Below are 24281 nucleotides of genomic sequence, written 5' to 3'. Positions count from 1 at the left end.
TGCTTGCTGTCAGGGAATAGAAATCTTTTTAGCCTCTGGAATATAATGTTTATGTAACCAAAGACCTTGGATGTCATGAACATGACTGAATATGAAGGCCTAGACCTGGGCAAGTGGAGTCCGAGCTCCGTTCCGATACAATATTTATAGATCTTATGAAATAACGGAATGGATCACCAGATGAGCTGCAGACTAAGGCCCAGCCCGACACTCGACTGACCCCACTATAGTTAATGGGATCCGCTGGTGTTCATAGGTAACCATTGTTTTAGCGGTCCGGCTCTCTGTCATTCGAGTCCCCTGGGGAACCCAAACAATGGAGACCATGGCACAGATGAGAACTTAGGCTTGAAGGGATTCTACCATTAAAAATCAATACTGTGTAAGCGGCCATTTTCTTGTGGCCTGCGGGCACGCACAGTCAGCTTTGCCCTAGGCCTAGAAGTTTGAAGCTAACCCCCGGAAGAAGATGTGTGAAGAAGATGGAGGCGGCACTGGAGAGTTCTCTTGCAGCACTGGGGACACCCCCAGTGCTGTTTGAGCGCTGAGGACCGCCCCCAATGCTGCGAGAGAACTCATTTGCATACCGGCGAACAACAGAATTTTAACCAAACGGCGGGGTGGAGAAGACATCTAAAGGTAGGAGAAGAATAGCCTTTCTTAAGGCTATTCCATTGTACCAACGAGAAAAAGAAAGTTTTTAATGGTAGAATCCCTTTAACGTTTGTGTCCCCAACATGAGATAAGATAATGCAAATTGGACATCCCCTTTAAATGCTTGATAAAAGGAGGTGCTGCTGGGACCGCAGATTGAGTTGCAGTCCTCATCTCTATATCTGCTCATTGGGTCACATTGGGATATACAGTAATGGAGCTCCTGCGTCATCACTTGATTATCACATCTCCGGGCCTGAGCGCTGATGCGGCCCATTTGTTTCCTTCGCATTTCATTTCACAGAAAATAAATAAATTAGAACGAGGCTTCGATTAAATTTCTGCAAGTCGCTTAATAAAGAGAATAAATCGTCATTTACTATCAGTAATTTATCTCCCTGATGAGCTCTGCGCACCATCGCTGCTACCGGCCTACAAAGGAGGAACTGCAAGCTCCAAAAATAGGCAAACCAATGAGAAATTGCACGACCCAGCAAGCTGAGAACTACAAGAGGCAGTATAACCAGCGGGGGACCGTCCGGCAATGCCGTCGCCTATTCCCCGGGATGGGGTGTGAATATGGCACTCACACAACCTGGCTTCACTACTGTTGTACACTGTGGCCAACAGGCTGCTTCTCTCTTAGGCCCTTTTTGAGCTTCTGCCCCCTGCAGGACACCAGGATTTCTATTGGCTAACAGTGGACACACAGCAGTGAAGATCAGAGACTTGTCCAGGTCTCCATGCTGCCACCACCACACCTCTGGGGCCCGCACTGACCAGGCGCTCCGGTACAGGTTCAGGGGAGTAGCTGACCTCCCAGTGTAGGCGACGTTTCTTGCTGGTTGTCCTAACTTGCCTGATCTAGCCACTATGTCGTCCAATAATAGCCCATCTATGCCTGTTGTCATGGCCAGGGCTACAAGGTCTGTACCGGCTTAGAAGCTGTGCATGTCACTAGTCAGTAGGGCTTGCTGGTGCTACTAGTTCTACAAGAATTTGTATCTGCTGCAATGTTTCTGGATCCGTCCTTAGCACTGTGATACGTCAGCAGCTCATCGGTGGAAGGAGACGACTTTATAGACGACTCCCATCCCCCCGCTGTCATCATTCGGCACTGATGTGCTCCTCTCCTTTCACTCCTCATCTCATCACTGGGGTTGGACATCTTTCCTGTTGGCATCTTCTCTTGCTGCGCTAAGCGAGCGGCCTTTGTGTTCTCCTCTTTAACAAATCACGGGCCATCATTTTGTTAAACAGACCCTTCCTTGCTAAGGAGAAGCCTTAAATATTTCATCAAACATGGCTGCGTTCAGCTCCCTAACTGCACTGATGAATTATTTGTGGCTCACGGAAAGACGGCGGCGATGGGCAAAGCAGGGGCAAAGTTTCACCTTCCCGGCGGCGGATGTCCTTGTGTCACCTCCGACAGACAACGCTTCATCCGCCCGCTCCGAGGGGGCAAGAAGAAAGTCAAGCCTGACTTCTGCTACTCACATCCCAAAAATGTCAGCTCCCCTTCTGTAAGCTCCCGGATAATGACAGCGTGTCAGGAAACAGGATTTGGAGTTTTATGCCCTAAATAATGTCTGCATGCATTTAGATCAGCGGGAGGCTCAGCGTCAAGCTGTCTGCAGGTAGAAAGGCCTAACTATCTGTCCGGGAGACGGTCGGCGACTAACTCAGGCAATTAAGGGCTTGTCTGCGGATGAGTCAAATGGAAGAAAGCGGCGCGGTGACAGCGCAATGTGACGGCTCCTTCTGATAGTCACAAGAGATTCCATAGAGGCGAGGAGCTTCACAATGCACCAGCGGGATTACAGGCGACTCCCAGGACATCCTGACAGGGAGCATCACAAAAAAGCAGACGCGGAGAAGGAACCAATTAGTGATTTGTTAAAGAGACCCCAAAACCTGTCGTAATATCATACAGCCAATATACAACATGACGTCGTATCATTGTGTGACCGCAGCCTGGAGTCCAGGAGGTGTCACTCACAGACCGGATACGACTGTAACAAATGATCAGCTGTGAGAAGGAAACAAGTAAGCGGCGGTCTTAACAATAGGGAAGGATTGAAATAAAGTAATAAAGTGTTTCTGATGTGTGATACTCTCTACCGAGACAGTATATATATAAGCTTGTCATGTGATGCATCCTGATCTCCATTTCCCCTTCAGCGAGTTATGGGTGTTATGATGACACTGTTCACATTTGTATCTCCGGGTGACGTAGCTGCAGCTGTGCAGTGAATCCGCTCCAGATAAAGCTGCTATTTAAGTCTTGGCTCGCCATTTACTTATTCTCCACCCACCTACGTCTTCCCATGACTAAACTCCATCTAAGGGGGGAAGGAGATGACGGTGTGTAAGCTATAGCAATACACAAGGAGGATGTGAGGCTGTGTGAACCAGAGTCTTAGCGTGAAACCTCTAGGACTCAGTGCAAAATGTGTCACCATGTGCTCTATATACTATAGGAGTCTTCTTATTTTGTAGAGAGGCCTTTGGACCCCCTGAGGCTCCAGGGCCCAGTAGTGACCCCCTATAACTAGGTGCCTGACTGTAACACATTAATAATAGGGCACACCAAACTCTGCTACATCTGTACAAGTGCAGGATTCAGCGACTTATCCTCAATGTATGTGATGTCTGCAGCTTCCATAGCACGTCCGTTACTGTTCTCTGGTGTCAGCACTGCCTGGTGTCCAGGACATGATGCCACCTTGTGGTAGGGACTGGAAGGGCTTCACAGCGAACAGGTAACTGCATCGTCTATGGTAGTCCAAGGTGGTCTAAGATCCAGCAGAGGTTCAGACTGAGGCTTCTGTACCGTCCCTTTGCAGGTAAAAAGAAAAACAAGCAGTGCTGCAGTGTAAAGCAAAGGGAAGGTACAAAACATCTCATCTCCAGAGGCAACCTTCACAACTTCAGTGGTCCCCTACAGGGCAGCTGGTGCATGACATTGACCTTGTGTGTCAGTCAGTCACATCACGGTCGCATGCGTTCTGCAATGGGAGTGATAACTTGTCTGACTATTGCACAAGGCCAGTGGGTGGCTGACGGGGTCACGGACATCATTGCTGGAGCACCAGAAATGGAGACCTAGGTCTGGGTATGGCTCGTGTATACGACGGATCACTAGCCATGTCTTTTTAAAGGTTAGGACTAAGGTATGCACTAGTTTACAATAAAAAATGGAACATCACTCGCCCCCTTCTCCCCTCTCACCTCACCAATGCTCCCACGATGGTAGTCAGACATTGTAGCGCTGCGGTTATGACTTGACCACCTACTGCCGGGAATGCTGAGGCCAGTGGTTGGTGCAGCGGCCGCTGACATCATTGCTCCAGCACCAGAGATCAGAGGAGAAGACCCCGGCCTGCCCCGGGATGGAGGGGGCAGAAGGACGCAGTAACACTTTTATTCTGCCCCTGATTTATTTGGCCTGGGAAGTCCCATTAACTCCTTCCTACCCTGCTATCCACATGACACTCGCCAGCTGTCGGCGGCAGATCCTGGGCAGGATGGCATGATCTTGGGACGGCTCAGCAGCTTCTGGAGTGTACTCTATTAATTCAAGACTTTCTTTAAACAAGAAGCACATTAACCTTAATGGTTTGTAAACGAATGAGACCAAACGGCCTGATCTGCATACAAAGCTCATTAGAATTGGGAAATTTCTATCAAGGACGGCGAGGAGGAAGAGACGCCAGCACTCACACAAGAACCATAAAAATGCATCATTACCTAATGCAACCTGACTGCAACGCGGGGCTACAGCTCGTGGGGACACTGCGGCCGCCCTGGATTCAGCACCCTGGAGAGCGACCACTGAAAGCCAAGAGGCAGCGGCCAGAAAGGAGCATAAGGGTGCATTCACACTGAGTAAACGCTAGCTTATTCTGAACGTAAAACACGTTCAGAATAAGCGGCGTCTAAAGCAGCTCCATTCATTTCTATGGGAGCCGGCATACGAGCGCTCCCCATAGAAATGAATGGGCTGCTTCTTTCACTCCGTGCAGTCCCATTGAAGTGAATGGGGAGTGCCGGCGTATAAGGCAAGCTCTGCTCATGCCGGAGCGTACACGCCGGCACTCCCCATTCACTTCAATGGGACTGCACGGAGTGAAAGAAGCAGCCCATTCATTTCTATGGGGAGCGCTCGTATGCCGGCTCCCATAGAAATGAATGGAGCTGCTTTAGACGCCGCTTATTCTGAACGTGTTTTACGTTCAGAATAAGCTAGCGTTTACTCAGTGTGAATTCACCCTTAGGTTACAAGTGGCCATTATACACTCGGTATCAGAGGACTGGAAGCTACGGCGTGTGATACAGCACCAGGATGGGGACATGGACACCATAGACTATAATGGGGTCCGTGTGCTTGCCGTACGCTGCCCGCATGAACCATGTGGGCAGGAGAGTAGATTGTAGCACACACCCCTCCTGTCCTTGTAGTTTGTTACAATGTATCAGCACAGAATTTTTTTTATTTAAGTGCGTAAAATAGAATTTTAGAACCCGCCGGGGCCCGGGCTGGGGAAATATATTGATATTTTCTGCCCGTAAAATATGTCTCATAGACATTCCCTCTGAGTGATGCAGATAACCGTGAACCCTGCGCCTTGCGGTATTATCGCAGGACATCTGTGGCGCTATAAAACCGTCAGCACATTTGTGGGTGTCATCTGAAGGACGCGGGGACAGTGCCGTAACGTGCCCATGTCATAAAAATAAATAATAAAAGGGAATAATTAAGGACAATGTTCCAGTCTGCGGATTACAATTCCATCCAAGCCCTGATACAGCGAGCGCGGGCCAGCCGGCAGGAGAGGTGACGGCGTCTGCACCGCGCATGTCTCATCCGCTGCACCGGCTAATTGAGAGTTCATCCCTATCTTGTCTTTTAAATAGCAAGTTTATAAAGGTTACTCTGTAATGCCGGGATTCATTGTCTGTCCACACGTTTACCGCGTCCCGGCCGCCTGACACACATTAAATGTTACAATTACAAGGAATAATCATCATGCGCTCTCTGCCAGTTATAGATTTACTCTCAATTCGATAACAATGCTTTACCTAATTCTCATTTTCCGCTGCTTGAGGTGACTCCGGTTTTAATATATTACAATCTATGCAATATTAATGGAAATGGAGCCGCTGAAAATCAGCCTCTATAATATGACCATCCATTATCATAAAGGGAGTCTTACCTTACTGCATCAGCGGCAATATGAGGCGAGTCCAAGACTGCAGCGGCCGAGACGTTATATGTATCCGAGACTCATACACCTGGTGTCTTACTGTCCTGTACCCCCAAGTGTCAGTATGTCATTGTGTTACTGTCCTGTCTCACATGTGTCGGCGTATTATTATCCCCCAAGAGTCAGCATATTATTGTCCTGTAACCCAAGTATCAGTGTGCTACTGTCCTGTCCCCAAGTGTCATTGTCCTGTACCCCGTGTCAGTGTGTCATTGTCCTGTCCCCCAAGTCTTAGTGCATCATTGTCCTGTACCCCCAAGTGTCAGCGTGTCATTATCCTGTACCCCAAGTGTCATTGTCCTGTACCCCAAGTGTCAGTGTGTTATTGTCCTGTACCCCAAGTGTCAGTGTGTCACCGTTGTCCTGTACCCCAAGTGTCATCGTGTCATTGTCTTGTACCCCAAGTGTCAGTGTGTCATTGCTCTGTACCCCAAGTGTCAGTATGTCATTGTCCTGTACCCAAGTGTCAGTGTGTCATTGTCCTGTACCCCAAGTGTCAGTGTGTCATTGCCCTGTACCCCAAGTGTCAGTATGTCATTGTCCTGTACCCCAAGTGTCATTGTGTCATTGCCCTGTACCCCAAGTGTCAGTATGTCATTGTCCTGTACCCCAAGTGTCAGTGTGTTACTGTCCTGTACCCCAAGTGTCAGTGTGTAATTGTCCTGTACCCCAAGTGTCATTATCCTGCACCCCAAGTCTTAGTGCATCATTGTCCTGTACCCCCAAGTGTCAGCCTGTCATTATCCTGTACCGCCAAGTGTCAGCGTGTCATTATCCTGTACCCCAAGTGTCATTGTCCTGTACCCCAAGTGTCAGTGTGTCATTGTCCTGTACCCTAAAAGCTAGTGTGTCATTGTCCTGTACCCCAAGTGTCAGCGTGTCATTGTCCTGTCCCCAAGTGTCAGTGTATCATTATCCTGCACCCCAAGTCTTAGTGCATCATTGTCCTGTACCCCCAAGTGTCAGCCTGTCATTGTCCTGTACCCCAAGTGTCAGCGTGTCAGTATCCTGTACCCCAAGTGTCATTGTCCTGTACCCCAAGTGTCAGTGTGTCATTGTCCTGTACCCCAAGTGTCATTGTCCAGTATCCCAAGTGTCCGCGTGTCATTGTTCTGTACCCTAAGAGCTAGTGTGTCACTGCCCAGCGTATCATCGGTCTTATGTATAGATAGTGGGTATCTGAGTCCTATAAGATGACTTTGTCTATGAGGCTATTACGCCACATTATCTCCCCAGGAGGTTCCGCCATCCCCGATGAGACACCACCACGAGCTTTGTTATAACCTTTTCTTGGACCAAGTGGTTACACTACTGAGATCATGGAGGGGGATCCTGTACCCGGGGACCATCACAACAACCTACCTGGGGGTAAATTGGACACAATCTGTAAATACAGTATACACAGGCAGACCGTACAGGTTGCAGGACGCCATGAGTTAGATATTCCGATCTCTCTGTCGCTCATTATCTTACATTTGAAGGTAAAATAAAAAAAGTAGAACTTTAAAAGCTGAAATAAAATCTGCTGCATCTTATAAATCCAGACCTGAAAAGGACAAGACTCCAAGACTTCACCTCATTTGTACACACGGTGCACAAGTCATTTCTTCCAATTTTACGAGAATATTAACAAGGTGTCCGGTTTTTCACGTTTTATCTGTGACATTTTCCAAAGTCAATGAAACTAAATACATTTCACAGAAAACAATAAAATGTTTAAAGCGAATTCTGACCTTTATCTACAATCTGACATTGGGACGTCAGCAGAAAGTGTCAGGATAGGCCATCGATAACCTGCCGGTGTCTCCCCCATAAATAGCGTCTGGAAAGGGGCTGCAGTGCCCGACAAGCAACGTGGTCGCTTCATTATTTATCAGGCTCAGCGCTGTCCTATTCAAGAGCTAAGTGTAGTACCAGGCACAGCCACTGCAGGGTGTATGGCGCTGTGTCTGGTCATCGAGAACTGCAGAGCTCACAGAAGTGCCGCAGTCCAGGGGTCGGATATTGGACCAATAAGGTAATGATGACCTATCCTAAAAGTAGAGCATCAATAGCAAGGCTCCAGAATAAAGGACAAAGGTAACCCTTAAATTACAAAGTAGCAGCGGGTCAGTATCTAGTCAAGTAAGGAGGGTTGCAGAAAACAATGTTGCTGAAAGGGTTACAGTATTCTGTAAGCAGGACTAGTGGGCTCTGTAGGCAGGGGCAAGCACAAATAAAGTTGTAATTGTTGTTAATTTATTTTTTTTACTCTTTAAGGTCGGGGCCTCACGTTGCAAAACCGCTGCATTTTACATTACCTGCAAAGTCGATGGGATTCATGCGAATCCCATGCCCACATTGCCTTTAAAACCGCAGCATGGACAGACTGTGATTTCCAAAACCGGAATTTCCTTTTTGGAAATCGCAGCATGTCAATTATATCTACAGAAACGCCGGCGGCTTTCCCATAGATATAACTAGAACAGAAAGTCTGCGGAGGAAAACTCCATGAACTTTTTGTTCAGAGTGCTGCGGTAAGAACCTCGATGCGTTTTTTTCCCGCAGCGCTTTAAACGCTGCCTATCATCCCGTGGGGCCTTAGCCTAAGTCAGTTTTCTTGCATAGAGGGAATCAAAAATTGCCGCCATTATTTTTGCAACCACCCTCCTTCTTGATGTCTATGTAAGCTACTGATATTACAAATCATTCCAACCCCAAAGTCACAAGCCCCAGGGACTGACCTAGCAAGGGGGTATTACAGGGGGACCCATAAGAAGCTGTGACCGTGCCCAGCCTAGTCCGATGATATATAAGTAAGACCGCGTTCACATCTGCATCAGAGTCTCTTGACGTTGGAAGACTCCTTCACAGTCGCCGCCTAAAAGAATGCACAATTTTTTTGTCTTTGCCTTCAATTTTTTAAAAAATGGACACCCAAAGGACCCCTGTCCTGGTCCTCTGAAACCTAGTGCTAGTGTGAACCTAGTGTCAGGCTAATGAGGCCAGAGGGTCATGGGACTACACAACTCACATGACGGTCCTCACCCTACATGAATACAGACATACCACAACAGTAGGGGGCGCCATTCTGATGCCTGTGGCTTTCTCTCTCCCCTCTCTTCTGTGTACACTCCAGTTTGCAGTATCATGAAAATACAATGAAAAGTCCATAAAGTAAAATCCATAAAGTTTCTCTTACCTAAAGTGACTTCGGACTGCATGGGCATAGTGAGGGCCGGGTGCTTCACCTCACAGCTAAAGAGAGCCTCGTTGTCCACTTGTGGGTTTAGGGTCCAGGTGAGCATGGCTCGAACCTCTACGGTCCCATCACTCATTGGAAGATGCATTTGGTGGAAGAAATAAGTGGGGTCTGTACTGTGGACCCAGCGGGGAAACTCCAGGCTGACCACTGTCTCTGGAATCGCCTCCGTCACAGGGCTTAACATAGGTCCTTGGTCAGACGTACGGGATCGGAAGGGGTTTTCGGTGAAAGAGTTTGATCCCCGCTCCTCAGTGTCCAACAGTAAAAGGGATTTTTGCATTTTAGTATCATCCATGTCTCGGTTTAGGAGGTTCCTGGACCCCCGGTTATTCAGTAGTCCGGCTGCGGCAGCTGGGGGATCCAACATGGGGACGACCTCGATCAGCTCACCGTCTCTCTTGAAGTAGACCTGGAAGAGAAACCACAATATGACATGAAGACGTCTCAGACATTTCTCAGACATTTATACTCGTCTAAAGAAACCTATTATTGGCCAAGCTACTGCTCATGGCGTTCAAGCATTTTTATGTAGTTTTTAACCAGATCTGCATGAAAATTATATCTACGAAAACGCCGGCGGTTTTCCTATAAGTATAATGGAAGCAGAAAGTTCGCAGAGGAAAACGCTGCAGACTTTCTGTGAAAGTGCTATGGGAGAAATCACCATGCGTTTCTGCCATGGTTTTCGGCTTTCTGGCTGACTACATGAGGCTTTGACCGGGATATTCCCATGTCATTATAGGGCTATTCCCAACTCGCCCGTTCAGCACCATGCAGTCTGTGTGCTGTGTTCACTTCCTGGTTTTCTCGGTAAATTGGTGGGAGGGTTTCACTTGTTATCTCACAGACAAAGCCAGCGCTGTTATCTCTCTTCATAGCAATAAATGTTTGCAGTCAGTAATGAAGGATGGTGGTAAATAAATTAGCACAGTATCACTGGAAGATGCACAATATGAAGCTGATGTAGCAGAGCTGGATTTTTTAGGTGATGAGAATCCCAAACTTACATGCTACAGGACCATGAGTTAGCTTGCAATATACTCACTTTTAGGTCTGTGTTTAATGGACTCCCTGTCTCAGCCCTTATCAGCAAAATTAAATTAGCTGACTGATAACTGGAAGAGCCGGAGATAAACAGCTCAGAAATACAAGCACAGAGCACTAAGCTCCCCCTCCCCTCCTGAGGGCAGGGAGCTACATCACTTGTTCTGGATGGAGAGATAAACAGCTCAGAAATATAAGCACCGAGCACTCAGCTCCTCCTCCCCTCCTGAGAGCAGGGGGCTACGTCACTTGTCCTGGGAGGAGAGATAAACAGCTCAGAAATACAAGCTGCTCCAAGCACTCAGCTCCCCCTCCCCTCCTGAGAGCAGGGAGCTATGTCACTTGTCCTGGGCGGAGAGATAAACAGCTCAGAAATACAAGCACCGAGCACTCAGCTCCCCCTCCCCTCCTGAGAGCAGAGAGCTACGTCACTTGTCCTGGGTGGAGAAATAAACAGCTCAGAAATACAAGCACCGAGCACTCAGTCTGTGATTATGGAAACACAGTGTAAACAATAAAGTGAATAATCTCAGATAGTAGCCAAATAAAGCAGTTTTGCTTAAGCAATGTATTTAGGAAAAAGTCTTAAATCCACATAAACTAGCAGTATAGATAGGATCCTTTAGATGGGAGAACCCCTTTAACTGGAGATAACCTGGAACCTTCCCCCCACGGTTTGTCAGGCAGCACTTTTTGGCTGCGGCTGACTACACGAGGCCTTAGTCATAGATGTGAATGCATCCTGGGATTCATTCAGATAACACTCAGATGTCACTACGATTGTCATCTGACTGCATTCTGCTGCAAACTCACCCCGACATTGGATACACACTCGGTCATGTGCAGGGGTTCTTAAATTATGCACATGGCCATACCATTGTCTGTCCATGCAAGTCCAGGGGCAGCATTTATTTACATGGCAGTGAATAATGGCTATTGTAGAACCCATAAATTACAATGGGTCTATCCACATGGCGCTATCTACTTCTGTTTTGCCAGACAAAGGCAGTGCACATCATACTATGGCCGTGTGAATATACAGATTTTTTGCACTTACGCCTTTTGTCTCTGCTGGTAGTGGCTATTTAGTAAATAGGTGCAGTTTCTTAAGAACTGTTGAGCACGTTAGTTACTGTAGATGCTTCGTTTTTTTTTGGCCATGTGCGCTTTGGGACTATTTTTCTTAAAATATACACTTGTATAATAAATATTGCATAAAATGTAGCACCCAGTTTTGTGATTCCAAGGCTGTGTGACATGTACCGCACAACATTTGGGCCTTTTTAGATAGGCACAAGTTATAAATATGGTGAGAAAAGAAACTCCACTTAGGCCGCACCTCCTTTCCCCGCCATATAGTAGTGGCGAGGGGAAAATGGCGCAAATGCAACATGAATAAAGTGAAGCGAGAAAACAAGCCCCCAGCATAGACAATTTACATCAAATAAAGGTGTGGATTACTTGATAACTGTGTGACGGACCATGTGAATAAGCCCTTAGAGTATATTCACATGGAGCAGTCTGCTGTGGTTCAATGTGGTAAAACCCTTTACATGTGAAATACATTTCATATACGAATACATAACATAAGCAGGCATTCCCTGTCGTCCCACCAGCGGCACAATACGGGGAGTGCCTTGTGCCGCTGTTGGGACTAAGGGAAAACAGATTATCTACATAATCATCCATTTTTGTTCCTGATACAGTTTTAGTGGGACCGTCTGAATACGCCCTCAATAAATATGTCTCAGGTCATGTTCTTTAGGCCGGGTTCACACATTGCATTTGTGCTGAAAACCGACAAACTGCATATGCGTTCTTCAAAAATGTGTGCAGTTCTTATATAAAAATGCATGCAATTTTTTTGTATGTTGCAAAAATGCACCGTGTGCACCCAGTCCAAGTTAGATGCACGCAACAGAGGCATAAAACGGCCATGAAAAACATCCATTTTTCTTGCACCCCAGGGGCAGCCATTTTCACAGTCATGAGATTCGGACGGAGACCCAGCAGACCCCTTTAGAATCTATACTCTGTTATAGTCAATTATAGTTACTGCAGGTAACCACTTTTAAGCAGATTGGTTTTCCATTTTTTGGGTCCATTTTTCTTGCCGTTTTCTCAGTCATGAGAATCGCCTCCATTCACTGACCATGAAATTACTGCTGCCGTGTGATGTCCGTTTTTACTATCATGTGAATATAGCCTCAGAATCTTTGTTACCCAATGTCCGGGTATAAAACCCACCAGCTGTGTGAACAGGAACAACTAAGGATGGGTTTCCACCCACTGAGTGTATAGAATAAATGGGTTTACACATTGCAATTTTTTTCCCTATCAGTATGTCTTTTGTAGAATGGGAGAAAATCCACACAAACACGGGGAGAACATACAAACTCCTTACAGATGTTCTGGGCGGGATTCGAATCCAGTGCTCCAGCACTGCAGTGCTAACCACTGAGCCACCGTGTTGCCCAGTGGCGTAACTAGGAATGGCGGGGCCCCGTGGCGAACTTTTGACATGGGGCCCCCCCCCCATCCCAACTGACGCCGAAGACCTCGACCGACCCCCTCCTCCGCACTCTATTATGTCCCTTACTTGCCCCTGCACACACTATTAACCCCAATAGTGTCCCCTGCACACACTATTAACCCCAATAGTGTCCCCTGCACACACTATTAACCCCAATAGTGTCCCCTGCACACACTATTAACCCCAATAGTGTCCCCTGCACACACTATTAACCCCAATAGTGTCCCTTGCACACAGTATTAACCCCAATAGTGTCCCTTGCACACAGTATTATCCCCCATAGTGTCCCCTACACACAGTATTAACCCCAATAGTGGCCCCTGCACACAGTATTAACCCCAATAGTGTCCCCTGCACACAGTATTAACCCCAATAGTGTCCCCTGCACACAGTATTATCCCCCATAGTGTTCCCTACACACAGTATTAACCCCAATAGTGGCCCCTGCACACAGTATTAACCCCAATAGTGGCCCCTGCACACACTATTAACCCCAATAGTGGCCCCTGCACACAGTATTAACCCCAATAGTGGCCCCTGCACACACTATTAACCCCAATAGTGGCCCCTGCACACACTATTAACCCCAATAGTGGCCCCTGCACACACTATTAACCCCAATAGTGGCCCCTGCGCACAGTATTATGTCCCTCTGTGGACACCCATAAACAATTATTATAGTCTGGGGTCTTTTCAGACCCCAGAGTATAATAATCGGAGACCCGGGGAATAAAAACATTAAAAAAAACAAACCACTGTTGCTTCTTACCTGTTCCCCGGCTCCTGTGCTGTGCTGTCTTCCTGTGCTTGCGTCCTTCGTTAATGACGTCGGACGTCACATGACCCGGGAAGCATGCCGGGTTCATGTGACGTCAGAGACGTCAGACAACAGTAGGACGGAGGCCTGGCAGGATCGCGGAGAGGTAAGTAACACTGTTTGTTATGTTCCCTTACCTCTCCCGATCTGCCGGTCATTATACTCGGGGGTCTGCAAAGACCCCCGAGTATAATGATAGCCTTTGTGGGGCCCGCGGAGTCACTTGCCGATCCCGGCCCAGCCAGGATCGGCAAGTGAATAGGGCCCGTAACTGCCTATTGAAAAAAACCGCAGCGGTAGCGGCTGTCACCGGGCCCCCTAATGGCCCGGGCCCTGTGGCAGCTGCTACTGCTGCTACCACGGTAGTTACGCCACTGGTGTTGCCCCAGATCTGCCGACTTTTTGTGAAAAACACTGAGGACAAAAAAATGATCTCCATCGTAGTCTTTTCCATCTGATTTTTTGGCTGTGGCTCTGTACATGGGGCCTTAGCCTTGTAAAGTGTACGCCATTTTTGCAGCAAATTATCCCCGGATTCTGTAGTATATTTATTAGGTTATCCTCCCCTTAATCTACTGTGCGTGGACATCTTAGGACTGGGTAATATTATCTGGGTAATGTGCTAGCTAGTTATCTCCTCGGCTCACCCAGTGACCTGGAACATCAGGTGTGAACAGAGGACGACTTCTGTAGAATGAATATTGGGCTGCTGTCGGTGACATCCGTACAATAGACGTCTCTCAGCAGAGATGTCGGTGCAGTTTGTGGCTTGTTGTACCATTGATTAAGCTGAGATCATGTCTGCCACCCCTGACAAGCTGCATGTGCGGACGTCTGCGCCGGCTGTCTGTTATACACACGTCTCTATTGATTCTCCTGCGTTCCAGATGAGGAGTCTGCCAGCTCCTTAGTGGGGTCTCCCCTTACAGAACTCCTGTCATGTAGATTGCAAGAGATTATTACATCCTGGGAATACCCAGCGTCGTCCCCTTACTCTTTGCGTGTGGCCAGGGAATGGTAAATATATATGAAGTTCTTAGGGTCCATTCACATGGAGGAAAATGGCGCTGATTCTGCGATGATAACTTTCGGCAGAATAAGCACTGATAAAAAGACTCCCATTGATTTCAATGTGATCTGCGCAGAAGACGGAATGCATTGAAGTCAATGGGAGTCTTTTTATCAGCGCTGATTCTGCCGCAAGTTATCATCGCAGAATCAGCGCCATTTTCCTCCGTGTGAATGACCCCTTATATTTTTCCTTTCTGCTCAATCCACTTCAGGTTTTGCTCAAAAAACCACAGCAAAATCTGCAACGTGGAGCCTCAGTCTAAGGGTCCATTCACACTGAGTAAACGCGCGCTCATTTTGGCAAAATACACATGTAAAGAATACACGTGTAAAAATAAGACTCCCATTGACTTCAATGACATTTTTTTACACATGTATTTTGCCAAAATGAGCGCGCGTTTAATCCGTGTGAATGGACCCTAACAGTGTTTACCCCTTGAGAATTGCTGCCAAGATATCACCATTTTGCCAAATACAAATTAGCTCTTTGGGTCAATATAGGTGTTGTTGTTGCTCTAAAGATTTACATGGCTTTGCCCTGGTTTCACCATATTGCGTATTGACAAAAACATGGTAATAGAGGCAACAATTTACAAGAGGAGAACACGGTTTGATTCAGGTTACCCTTACCTACAGTGGGGCAAAAAAGTATTTAGTCAGTCAGCAATAGTGCAAGTTCCACCACTTAAAAAGATGAGAGGCGTCTGTAATTTACATCATAGGTAGACCTCAACTATGAGAGACAAAATGAGAAAACAAATCCAGAAAATCACATTGTCTGATTTTGTAAGAATTTATTTGCAAATTATGGTGGAAAATAAGTATTTGGTCAGTAACAAAATTTCATCTCAATCCTTTGTTATATATCCTTTGTTGGCAATGACAGAGGTCAAACGTTTTCTGTAAGTCTTCACAAGGTTGGCACACACTGTTGTTGGTATGTTGGCCCATTCCTCCATGCAGATCTCCTCTAGAGCAGTGATGTTTTGGGGCTGTCGCTTGGCAACACGGACTTTCAACTCCCTCCAAAGGTTTTCTATAGGGTTGAGATCTGGAGACTGGCTAGGCCACTCCAGGACCTTGAAATGCTTCTTACAAAGCCACTCCTTTGTTGCCCTGGCGGTGTGCTTTGGATCATTGTCATGTTGAAAGACCCAGCCACGTTTCATCTTCAATGCCCTTGCTGATGGAAGGAGGTTTGCACTCAAAATCTCACGATACATGGCCCCATTCATTCTTTCATGTACCCGGATCAGTCGTCCTGGCCCCTTTGCAGAGAAACAGCCCCAAAGCATGATGTTTCCACCGACATGCTTTACAGTAGGTATGGTGTTTGATGGATGCAACTCAGTATTCTTTTTCCTCCAAACACGTAAAGTTGTGTTTCTACCAAACAGTTCCAGTTTGGTTTCATCAGACCATAGGACATTCTCCCAATACTCTTCTGGATCATCCAAATGCTCTCTAGCAAACTTCAGACGGGCCCGGACATGTACTGGCTTAAGCAGTGGGACACGTCTGGCACTGCAGGATCTGAGTCCCTGGCGGCGTAGTGTGTTACTGATGGTAGGCTTTGTTACATTGGTCCCGGCTCTCTGCAGTTCATTCACTAGGTCCCCCCGTGCGGTTCTGGGATTTTTGCTCACCGTTCTTGTGATCATTTTGACCCCACGGGGTGAGATTTTGCGTGGAGCCCCAGATCGAGGGAGATTATCAGTGGTCTTGTATGTCTTCCATTTTCTAATTATTGCTCCCACAGTTGATTTCTTCAATCCAAGCTGGTTGCCTATTGCAGATTCAGTCTTCCCAGCCTGGTGCAGGGCTACAATTTTGTTTCTGGTGTCCTTTGACAGCTCTTTGGTCTTCACCATAGTGGAGTTTGGAGTCTGACTGTTTGAGGGTGTGCACAGGTGTCTTTTTATACTGATAGCAAGTTTAAACAGGTGCCATTACTATAGGTAATGAGTAGAGGAAAGAGGAGACTCTTAAAGAAGAAGTTACAGGTCTGTGAGAGCCAGAAATCTTGATTGCTTGTAGGTGACCAAATACTTATTTTCCACCATAATTTGCAAATAAATTCTTACAAAATCAGACAATGTGATTTTCTGGATTTGTTTTCTCATTTTGTCTCTCATAGTTGAGGTCTACCTATGATGTAAATTACAGACGCCTCTCATCTTTTTAAGTGGTGGAATTTGCACTATTGGTGACTGACTAAATACTTTTTTGCCCCACTGTATATACCAGCAGGACTACCTTCATATGCCGGGTTCTGGTGACAGACTCTCTATAACACAGAGCATGCCTCTGCCGCTACACCATGTCCTTACATGTAAAATCTATCAGACAGGTAGCCGTGGTGTGACCCGGACAGCTGGACATTCCCGCAGGAGATAAAGTTGTTTCTGACACAGCTGAATGAAGATGGTGGTACAACGGCAAGAACAAAACGTCAATGATTTAACCTCCTCATCAACGCTCTACAGAATTAATCCGTATCCTCTAAACTTTCACCCCGACAGCTGCCAATGAAGTCTAATTAATTCTCAATGTGCAGATCTTGTCGTAGGGTCGCAGATCCCTCCATATTCCAGGGACGAGTCTTTGCATTTTGCCAACTGAAACCTTTAATGTCTAAAAATTGATTTTCCCCAGAATTAAAACTCTGGATTATAGGATTAGAGGACAAGTGTTGAGACGGCCTTGTAGGTCCATCATTTACTGCATCCGGGTCCTGAAGTGCTGTAATAAGCTGGGCTATAACTCGTCACAGTCTAATAGATGGTTTGTTACACCCCAAGGTGCAGGCGTGTATAAAGCCTGCAAGGAGGGGGAACTGAGCGCGCTCCACTCTCACAACACAATGGACGGGATGGGATGGTTTTGTTATTAGTTCACCTTGTTCCAAGACAAACTGCAGGGGTCAACTGTGTAATAGATAATGTTCATGGTCTCTGATTATTAGGCACGGTGTAGAAGTGTGCCTGGTACTACAAAGGGGAAATATATGGGGGTACCGCGCACTGCACCATCACTGTGGGAAAAGCAATGGGAAACTGCTAAAAAAAGGGGAGCATCATTGCAGCTGCAGGACAATCCGACTCTTTACTATAGTCTATAAAGGCCCAAATTCTGCAGAGGTAGATTGAGGCAGAGAGAGGCATGCAAGTGCAAGAAGAAGAGGAGTCATCATGTAAGTAGATGGTGAGCTAATCTTATAGCCAGTAATTCAATCCGGGGGCTAGGGGGGCTAAACATGGAGGTCACCACTTCTATAGTCCAATGTGCACTGCTGGCCTGGGTAGTATTAGGTCTGGGGGCAGTGTGAGGTTCTCATGTGGTTACCTGTAAAGTCAGACTGGACCACCAGAGTAGCAGATCCTCCCTTAGTAACCCTTAATAGAACAGGGCCCCTAAGGTCCAGTAGAAACAACCACATTTAGTATGACTTCACTAATAATAATGTATTTGTCCTCATTGATGATATGTGTTGTGTGCACGATGATTATGATGCAATTCATGGTAGATGTGTATGTGTTCTGCATTGGCTTGGTGGACCCAAGGAGTCCCAGTCCAAAGCTGGGTACAGGTGTATGTCAGCATGGAAGTGACTGGGGCCCTGTTCGTAACTTTTGGAGACAGGGTCCACTTTGGGTTGTCACAGGCGCCCTCTGCTGTGGATAGGTGATGCCTTACAATTCTTTAATCTATATTTGCATAGAACTGGAATCTCATTGCTGATGAGCGCCCTGGAGTGTTCCTGGGGCCTAAGCTCTGTAATATTCGGTGGTGTACATACACCCGCCATGTCATCATTGGATCCATGCATCAGTCCTTCAGAATTCAGCAGAACAATGTAACTGGAGCACGAAACAAGCGGCTGAAATCCAGACTATAATCAGGTAAAGAGCCGCTCATTAAGACAACAGTGAGTGTAATGTATCCGCTCCCATAACACGTGTCCATTGTGCCGTAAAGCCGTCCGTACATAGAAACGCCATAATCTCTCTCAATATATCCACAGCGGGGGCCGCAGGACAAAACATCTCCTCGGTGTCAATTAAACAGCAGAAACTCCTTCTCCTTTCTGCCAAAAGTGTTTTCAAGGTGCTATTAGGAGCGTGTTAATAGCAGGTGTCGGTAAGAGAGAATGCGGCTTTAAGAAGGGTTTAATGGCGGCCGAATAATAGCATTTAACGTCAAATAGCAGTTTTTTTTTCATCTGAACGACTCGGTAAGTCACAGGCGGCTTCGATGAGGCTTTATTTTTTTCTCCTTTCCTCTCCAAATAGCATTTTAACATAGCTATGCATCCGTCACAAGGCGCGCGCCGCAGAGGGGGCAAGAGACCAAATTATGCATTCCGATTACAGAGGATGAATAATAGGCAGGATAGAGGCTGTGCAACACAAAACAAGAGATGCCTTGATTGGAAAGGCTTGTGAGCGGCGCTGAAAGGAGAGCGGATAAAAGCAGCAACACGGAGCTCGATACCAATCTACAAAGCACATTAAGATGTATTAATTTAGCAGGTCGATTCCGTCAATAGGAGGCTGCTGCCTGGATTGTCACCGCCGTGAAAGGCAACGAGCAGACGGAACAAGAACTCATAATGATGTTTGCTCATTTTTTCTGCTCTCGTTTTATCTAGAAGTGTCGACTTTGTGAAAATACTTATCACAACAAGCGTGGAGCAGACGTGGAAATCTCCTGTGACAGGAGCTGAGCTCGCCGCGTGCATGACAATGGGAGGCAAGGTGCCGACCGTAGCGGTGAATGCAGCTAGGGCATGGATGATGGGTGTGATAGTGTGTAGGATATAAAGAGGCGAGGATACGGCTATGAGACCAGCGTTTGGCCGCCATACCCGCCCGATGGTCCTCGAGAGTCCATAGAGCGCAAAGGACAAATCCCTTCATTTCATTAAATCTGGAGCTGAGTAAATCGATTCCTACAATCCTTCCTGATGGCCACAACAGGGCGTTTGGCAAAACTATTTCTTCTCTTCTACTGCAATGACTGCAAATTATATACTGTGCTATAGATTCTTCCACTTACTGGCATACCTAGCGTGCCCAAGTACTACAGGGAGGTGAAGGCGGTTTTTAGGTGGAAAAAGTGTATAATATAAACAACAGCACAAGATGGAAGATCCATCAACAGCAATGAAAGAGGATACTGACCTGCGGAGCCGGCTTTCCTCCGCATACGATGCACACCAGAGTGAAATTCTGCGCCTGGTATCGGCTGAATGGCGCCGGGGTGTCTGCAGCGATCACTGCGATGGAAACAGGAGGAGCTGTAGGGACAAAATACATTGTTATTAATAATTATATCCATTAGTGAAGAACCAGAGACATCAACATGATACAATATACAAGAATAATGGCATCTGTACAAGAAATCCTTCACATCAGGTCTACTTGGTTACAAGACTGCAGTATTAGATTTCAAAGGTATTGTAGATGGCGCCAGGTGCACTGTGTCTGGTTTAGGGCATTGTAGCTGGCACAGGGTGCAGAGTGACAGGTTCAGGGCATTGTGGGTAGTACTGGGCACAGTGACTAGTTTAAGATATTGAGGCTGGCACAGGATGCAGAGTGACTGGTTTAGGGCATTTTGGCTGGCATTGGATTCAATGTGACAAGATCAAATAATTTGGCTGGCGCTGGGACCAGTGTTGAATGGATTAGAGCCTTGTGGCCTACTATGGGTGCAGTGTGGCCGGCTTAGGGCATTGTGGTTGGCACTGGGTGCAATGTGGCTGGTTTAGAATAGTGTGGCTCGTACGTGCAATGTGACTGATTTAGGGCATTGTGGTTTGCATTGGGTGCAATGTGACTGATTTAGGGCATTGTGGTTTGCACTGGGTGCAGTGTGACTGGTTTAGGGCATTGTAGTTGGCACTGGGTGCAGTGTGACTGGTTTAGGGCATTGTAGTTGGCACTGGGTGCAATGTGACTGGTTCAGGGTATTGTAGTTGGCACTGGGTGCAGTGTGACTGGTTTAGGGCATTGTAGTTGGCACTGGGTGCAGTGTGACAGGTTTAGGGCATTGTAGTTGGCACTGGGTGCAGTGTGACTGGTTTAGGGCATTGTAGTTGGCACTGGGTGCAATGTGACTGGTTTAAGGCATTGTGGCTTGCATTGGGTGCAGTGTGACTGGTTGAGGGCATTGTGGCTTGCACTGGAAGCACTGCGTATGATTAGGACATAATGTCTAGCAATGTTATTGAGGCAATGAGGGGCTATTCCACCAGGTTCTGTACATCTGTGTGTGAAGATATTGGCACTGCTTGACAATGCCCTCACGAGAACAATCTGCATTGTTGATATTATTGCATATTCTGCAGTCTGTTGATCTGTCGCCTCACGTCTACAGCTCTGTATTCTTTCTTACTTGCACATTTTTCTGCTACAAACATATGAATATGATCTCTAATAGACACAATACACTGAAGCAGACAACCTCAGAGACTGCAAACTTGTAAGGGAAGTAATCCTCTCTACTGTTATTAAATGTGACTTTATTTACTCCCTTATGTTTGCTTGTTCCCTTTGTTTTTCATCAAAGTTATGTTTGGTCGCTGAACACTTATGGTATTAGGATTACCTGCTTACAGTTGGAAGGAGCTCAGCGTCACCATAGACCTACCGTAAGCGGGGCCTGATGCCATGCAGGGGGGGCAGCAGGATGGTACTTAGTGCCAGCCGTAAATAGGAGTCAGAGGTTGGTTATATAGGGGGATATATAGGGGAACAGTAACAATTAGAGGAGTGAGTGCAGGCCTGACATTACCCCAGTGACATGTGCCAATGGGCCGGAGAGACTCCCGAGCTGAATTTGTCTTGGAAGCTCCGGAGTCCTGGACTTTGACACCAGACACAGAGGACTTGGGTCTGACCTCATGTGGAGACCGCTTTAGTGTATGGGCTGGGGATCTGCAATGAAACCTCACCCCTACTCCTTAATGCCCAGAGGCAAGCAATGCCACCATTGGGAACCTGGCCATTGTTCTGATCTACAAAGTATGGTTATAATGGAGATCGACAGAGACCGTTCCCTCAATTGTATGGACTTGGACTGGCACCGTCATTGGGTCTTGGTTGCAGCATAGAGATCACACGACGTTCCCTGGCAGAAAAGCGAGGGTAGTGCCCTACTACAAAGTGTCTGACTGCTTGTTACATTTTATCCAGGTAATACAATATTTGCAACCCGCCTCATTATGTCGGCGTCCAGTGAGAAGGACATGAAGGGTCTGATCTGTGGCAGCGGATTAGTGGTGAGACCACGACAGACAGAGACGGGCGCAGGAGAGACAATCCTCCTTCCAGGCTGAGATAAAACAGCTCACGGCTCTGACAAGTGAACATTTAGATTTATTTAAATGAGGTATTTTCAATATTTAAATCTATTCAAATGAGGCGATTCTGCCGCCATCTCTGGAGCTGCTCTGCCTGCTGAGGATAAATGACTCTATCACTATAATGAAGTCTGGGGAATCTCTAGTAAATTGATCTCTCACTTACCTGGTACAACAGTAAATCACGGGAAACGTGGAGCCTAAATCACACAAATGTCACATTATCCACTTCCCAAAATCTCCTCTCCTGGCAGGCGCACATCATGCAGTATTTAATGGCGGGTCCAGCCCAGGAGAAGACCTCAATGGTCCCCTGGACCTCCTATCTGTTCTATAACAGTAAATCTATCGGGTATGGCCTCGGATTCAGGGCACAACACAATGCAAGAGAAGTTAGAACTGAGCATCGGGAGACTACACTGAGCATCTGTCCTATAGGGGTACGCTCACACGTAGGAATCTGTCATGGATTTGGGGGTGGAATACGCCCTGAATCTGCCTCCCATTGTTGAGATTGCAGCAAGATGCAGAAAAAAATCAGCATCTTGCGCGATCTTGCTGCAGATCTGGCTCGGTAGTCCATGCCGATTAGGCCGATGCATTCAGACCTAATCAGCAGAGGAAAGCCGTGATGGAATGTTCTGTATCAACATTACGTTGCGGCAATTCCGCGGCTGAATTTGGCAGCAGAAAATGAAGAGTAATTTCTCTTTGTTTTCCATCATGTGAGCTTACTCTAAGTGGTCCACAGACCTGAACGGTGGTCATTCAGTATCAATAGATATCTTACCCCTCGTTCACATCAGCATTTGGAATCCGTCCCGGGGAGTCCGCATGGGGACCCCCCGAACGGAATACAAACGCAATTGCAAGCAGTGTGCAATAAAAGCACACGGACCCCATAGACTATAATTACATACATAGTATTTAATGGGGTCCCTGTACTTGCCGCACGCTGCCCGCATGAATCATGCGGACAGGAAAGTGAACTACTTTCCTGTCCACGTTTCCTGCAGAGATCTGGCGGCAAGCACACGGACCCCATTATAGTCTATGGGGTCCGTGTGTTTTTACAGCACAGCGCATGCAATTGTGTTTGTATTCTATTCGGGGGGTCCCCATGCGGACTCCCCCAGACGCAATCCAAGCGCTGATGTGAACCAAGCATAAGACTCATCTATGTCCAGTGACTCCAGCTTGTCTTAAAACAAACTCTATATCAAACCAGCCACCGTGTTAATGTTAAGCACCTACTAAGCACCATATACCTTTAGATAGTCCAATAGATGCGCCAACTCCTTGACAAAGTCATTTTTAAAAATATGAAATTGAACTTCAAGTACAATGGAGGAGTGTCAGAGCCTCGGACTATCAAACCTGAACACAGAGCCCTTAGGGTGAGTTCACACTGAGTTTTTTTTCAAGCGGACATATGAGGCGGAATCTGCCTCAAAAACCACCTGCCAACTCTTCCATTCATTTCAATGAGAGACAGTCAGATTTGTTCCTCTATCAGATTTTTTCAGCTACAGAACAAAAGAAGTGTCATGACCTCTCTTCAGGTGGATTCCGCCTCGTAAAGCCCATTCGATGAGAGGAAGAAAAAAAAAACACCAGCGACAATTGTTTTTTTCCGTTTTGTAAATTTCTTATATCTCTTTTGTTTCAGCTCGTAGTACAATGTTCACTTTGTCTTCTGTAGTAACAGACTGTAAGTGTGCTGGCCTATACCTTCCTTACTGCGATATTACCCTGCCGTAATGGAGCACTCAACCGTCTGGGGTCAAACGTCTTCGCATGCGCAGTCGGCTCTGCCATCGGGCCTTGAGCAGAGTCGACTGCACATGCCCGCGGCCATTTTTTTGTGGCTGTTTACGCAAGCATATTGTGCATGTGCAGTACGCTCCTGTAGTTCAGCGGAGTACAGAGCGTGAGCGGCCACAAAAACATGGCTACAGGCTTGAGGCCCGATGGCAGAGCCAACTGCGCATGCGTAGAAGTTTGACCCCAGCACCGGAAGAAGACGCAGGGAGAGGTCGTTCCATATGAAGATGGAGGCGGCGCTGGAGATTTCTCTTGCAGCATTGGTGACGCCCCTAGTGCTGTTTGAGTGCTGAGGGCCGCCCCCAGTGCTGCAAGAGAACTCATTTGCATACCAAAGGAAACCGGGATTTCTACCAAACGGCAGTGCGGAGAATATATCTAAAGCTAGGAGAAGAATCGCCTTTCTTAAGGCTATTCCTGCGTGTTAGTCAGAAAAAATAGCATTTTAATGATAGAATCTC

At 46.9% G+C, this 24281-nt stretch overlaps 1 protein-coding gene across 3 annotated transcripts in view; it reads right to left on the bottom strand.

Annotated features, from left to right (window-relative positions):
• IGSF21 (immunoglobin superfamily member 21) overlaps positions 1 to 24281 on the bottom strand; it is a 421781-nt gene that overhangs the window by 67287 nt on the left and 330213 nt on the right. For all 3 annotated transcript variants that reach the window (XM_075277850.1, XM_075277852.1, XM_075277851.1), the window contains exons 5-6: positions 19814 to 19929; positions 9103 to 9574 (exon numbers count right to left, since the gene is read on the bottom strand). In XM_075277850.1, the coding sequence (XP_075133951.1) occupies positions 9103 to 9574; positions 19814 to 19929 (588 nt within the window). The remainder of the gene's footprint in view (positions 1 to 9102; positions 9575 to 19813; positions 19930 to 24281) is intronic.

Source organism: Leptodactylus fuscus, chromosome 6 (genome assembly GCF_031893055.1).
Source record: "Leptodactylus fuscus isolate aLepFus1 chromosome 6, aLepFus1.hap2, whole genome shotgun sequence".
NCBI classification, from domain to species: Eukaryota; Metazoa; Chordata; class Amphibia; order Anura; family Leptodactylidae; genus Leptodactylus; species Leptodactylus fuscus.
The sequence above is the reverse complement of the archived record's forward strand: the minus strand, read 5'-3'. Positions and strand labels throughout refer to the sequence as shown.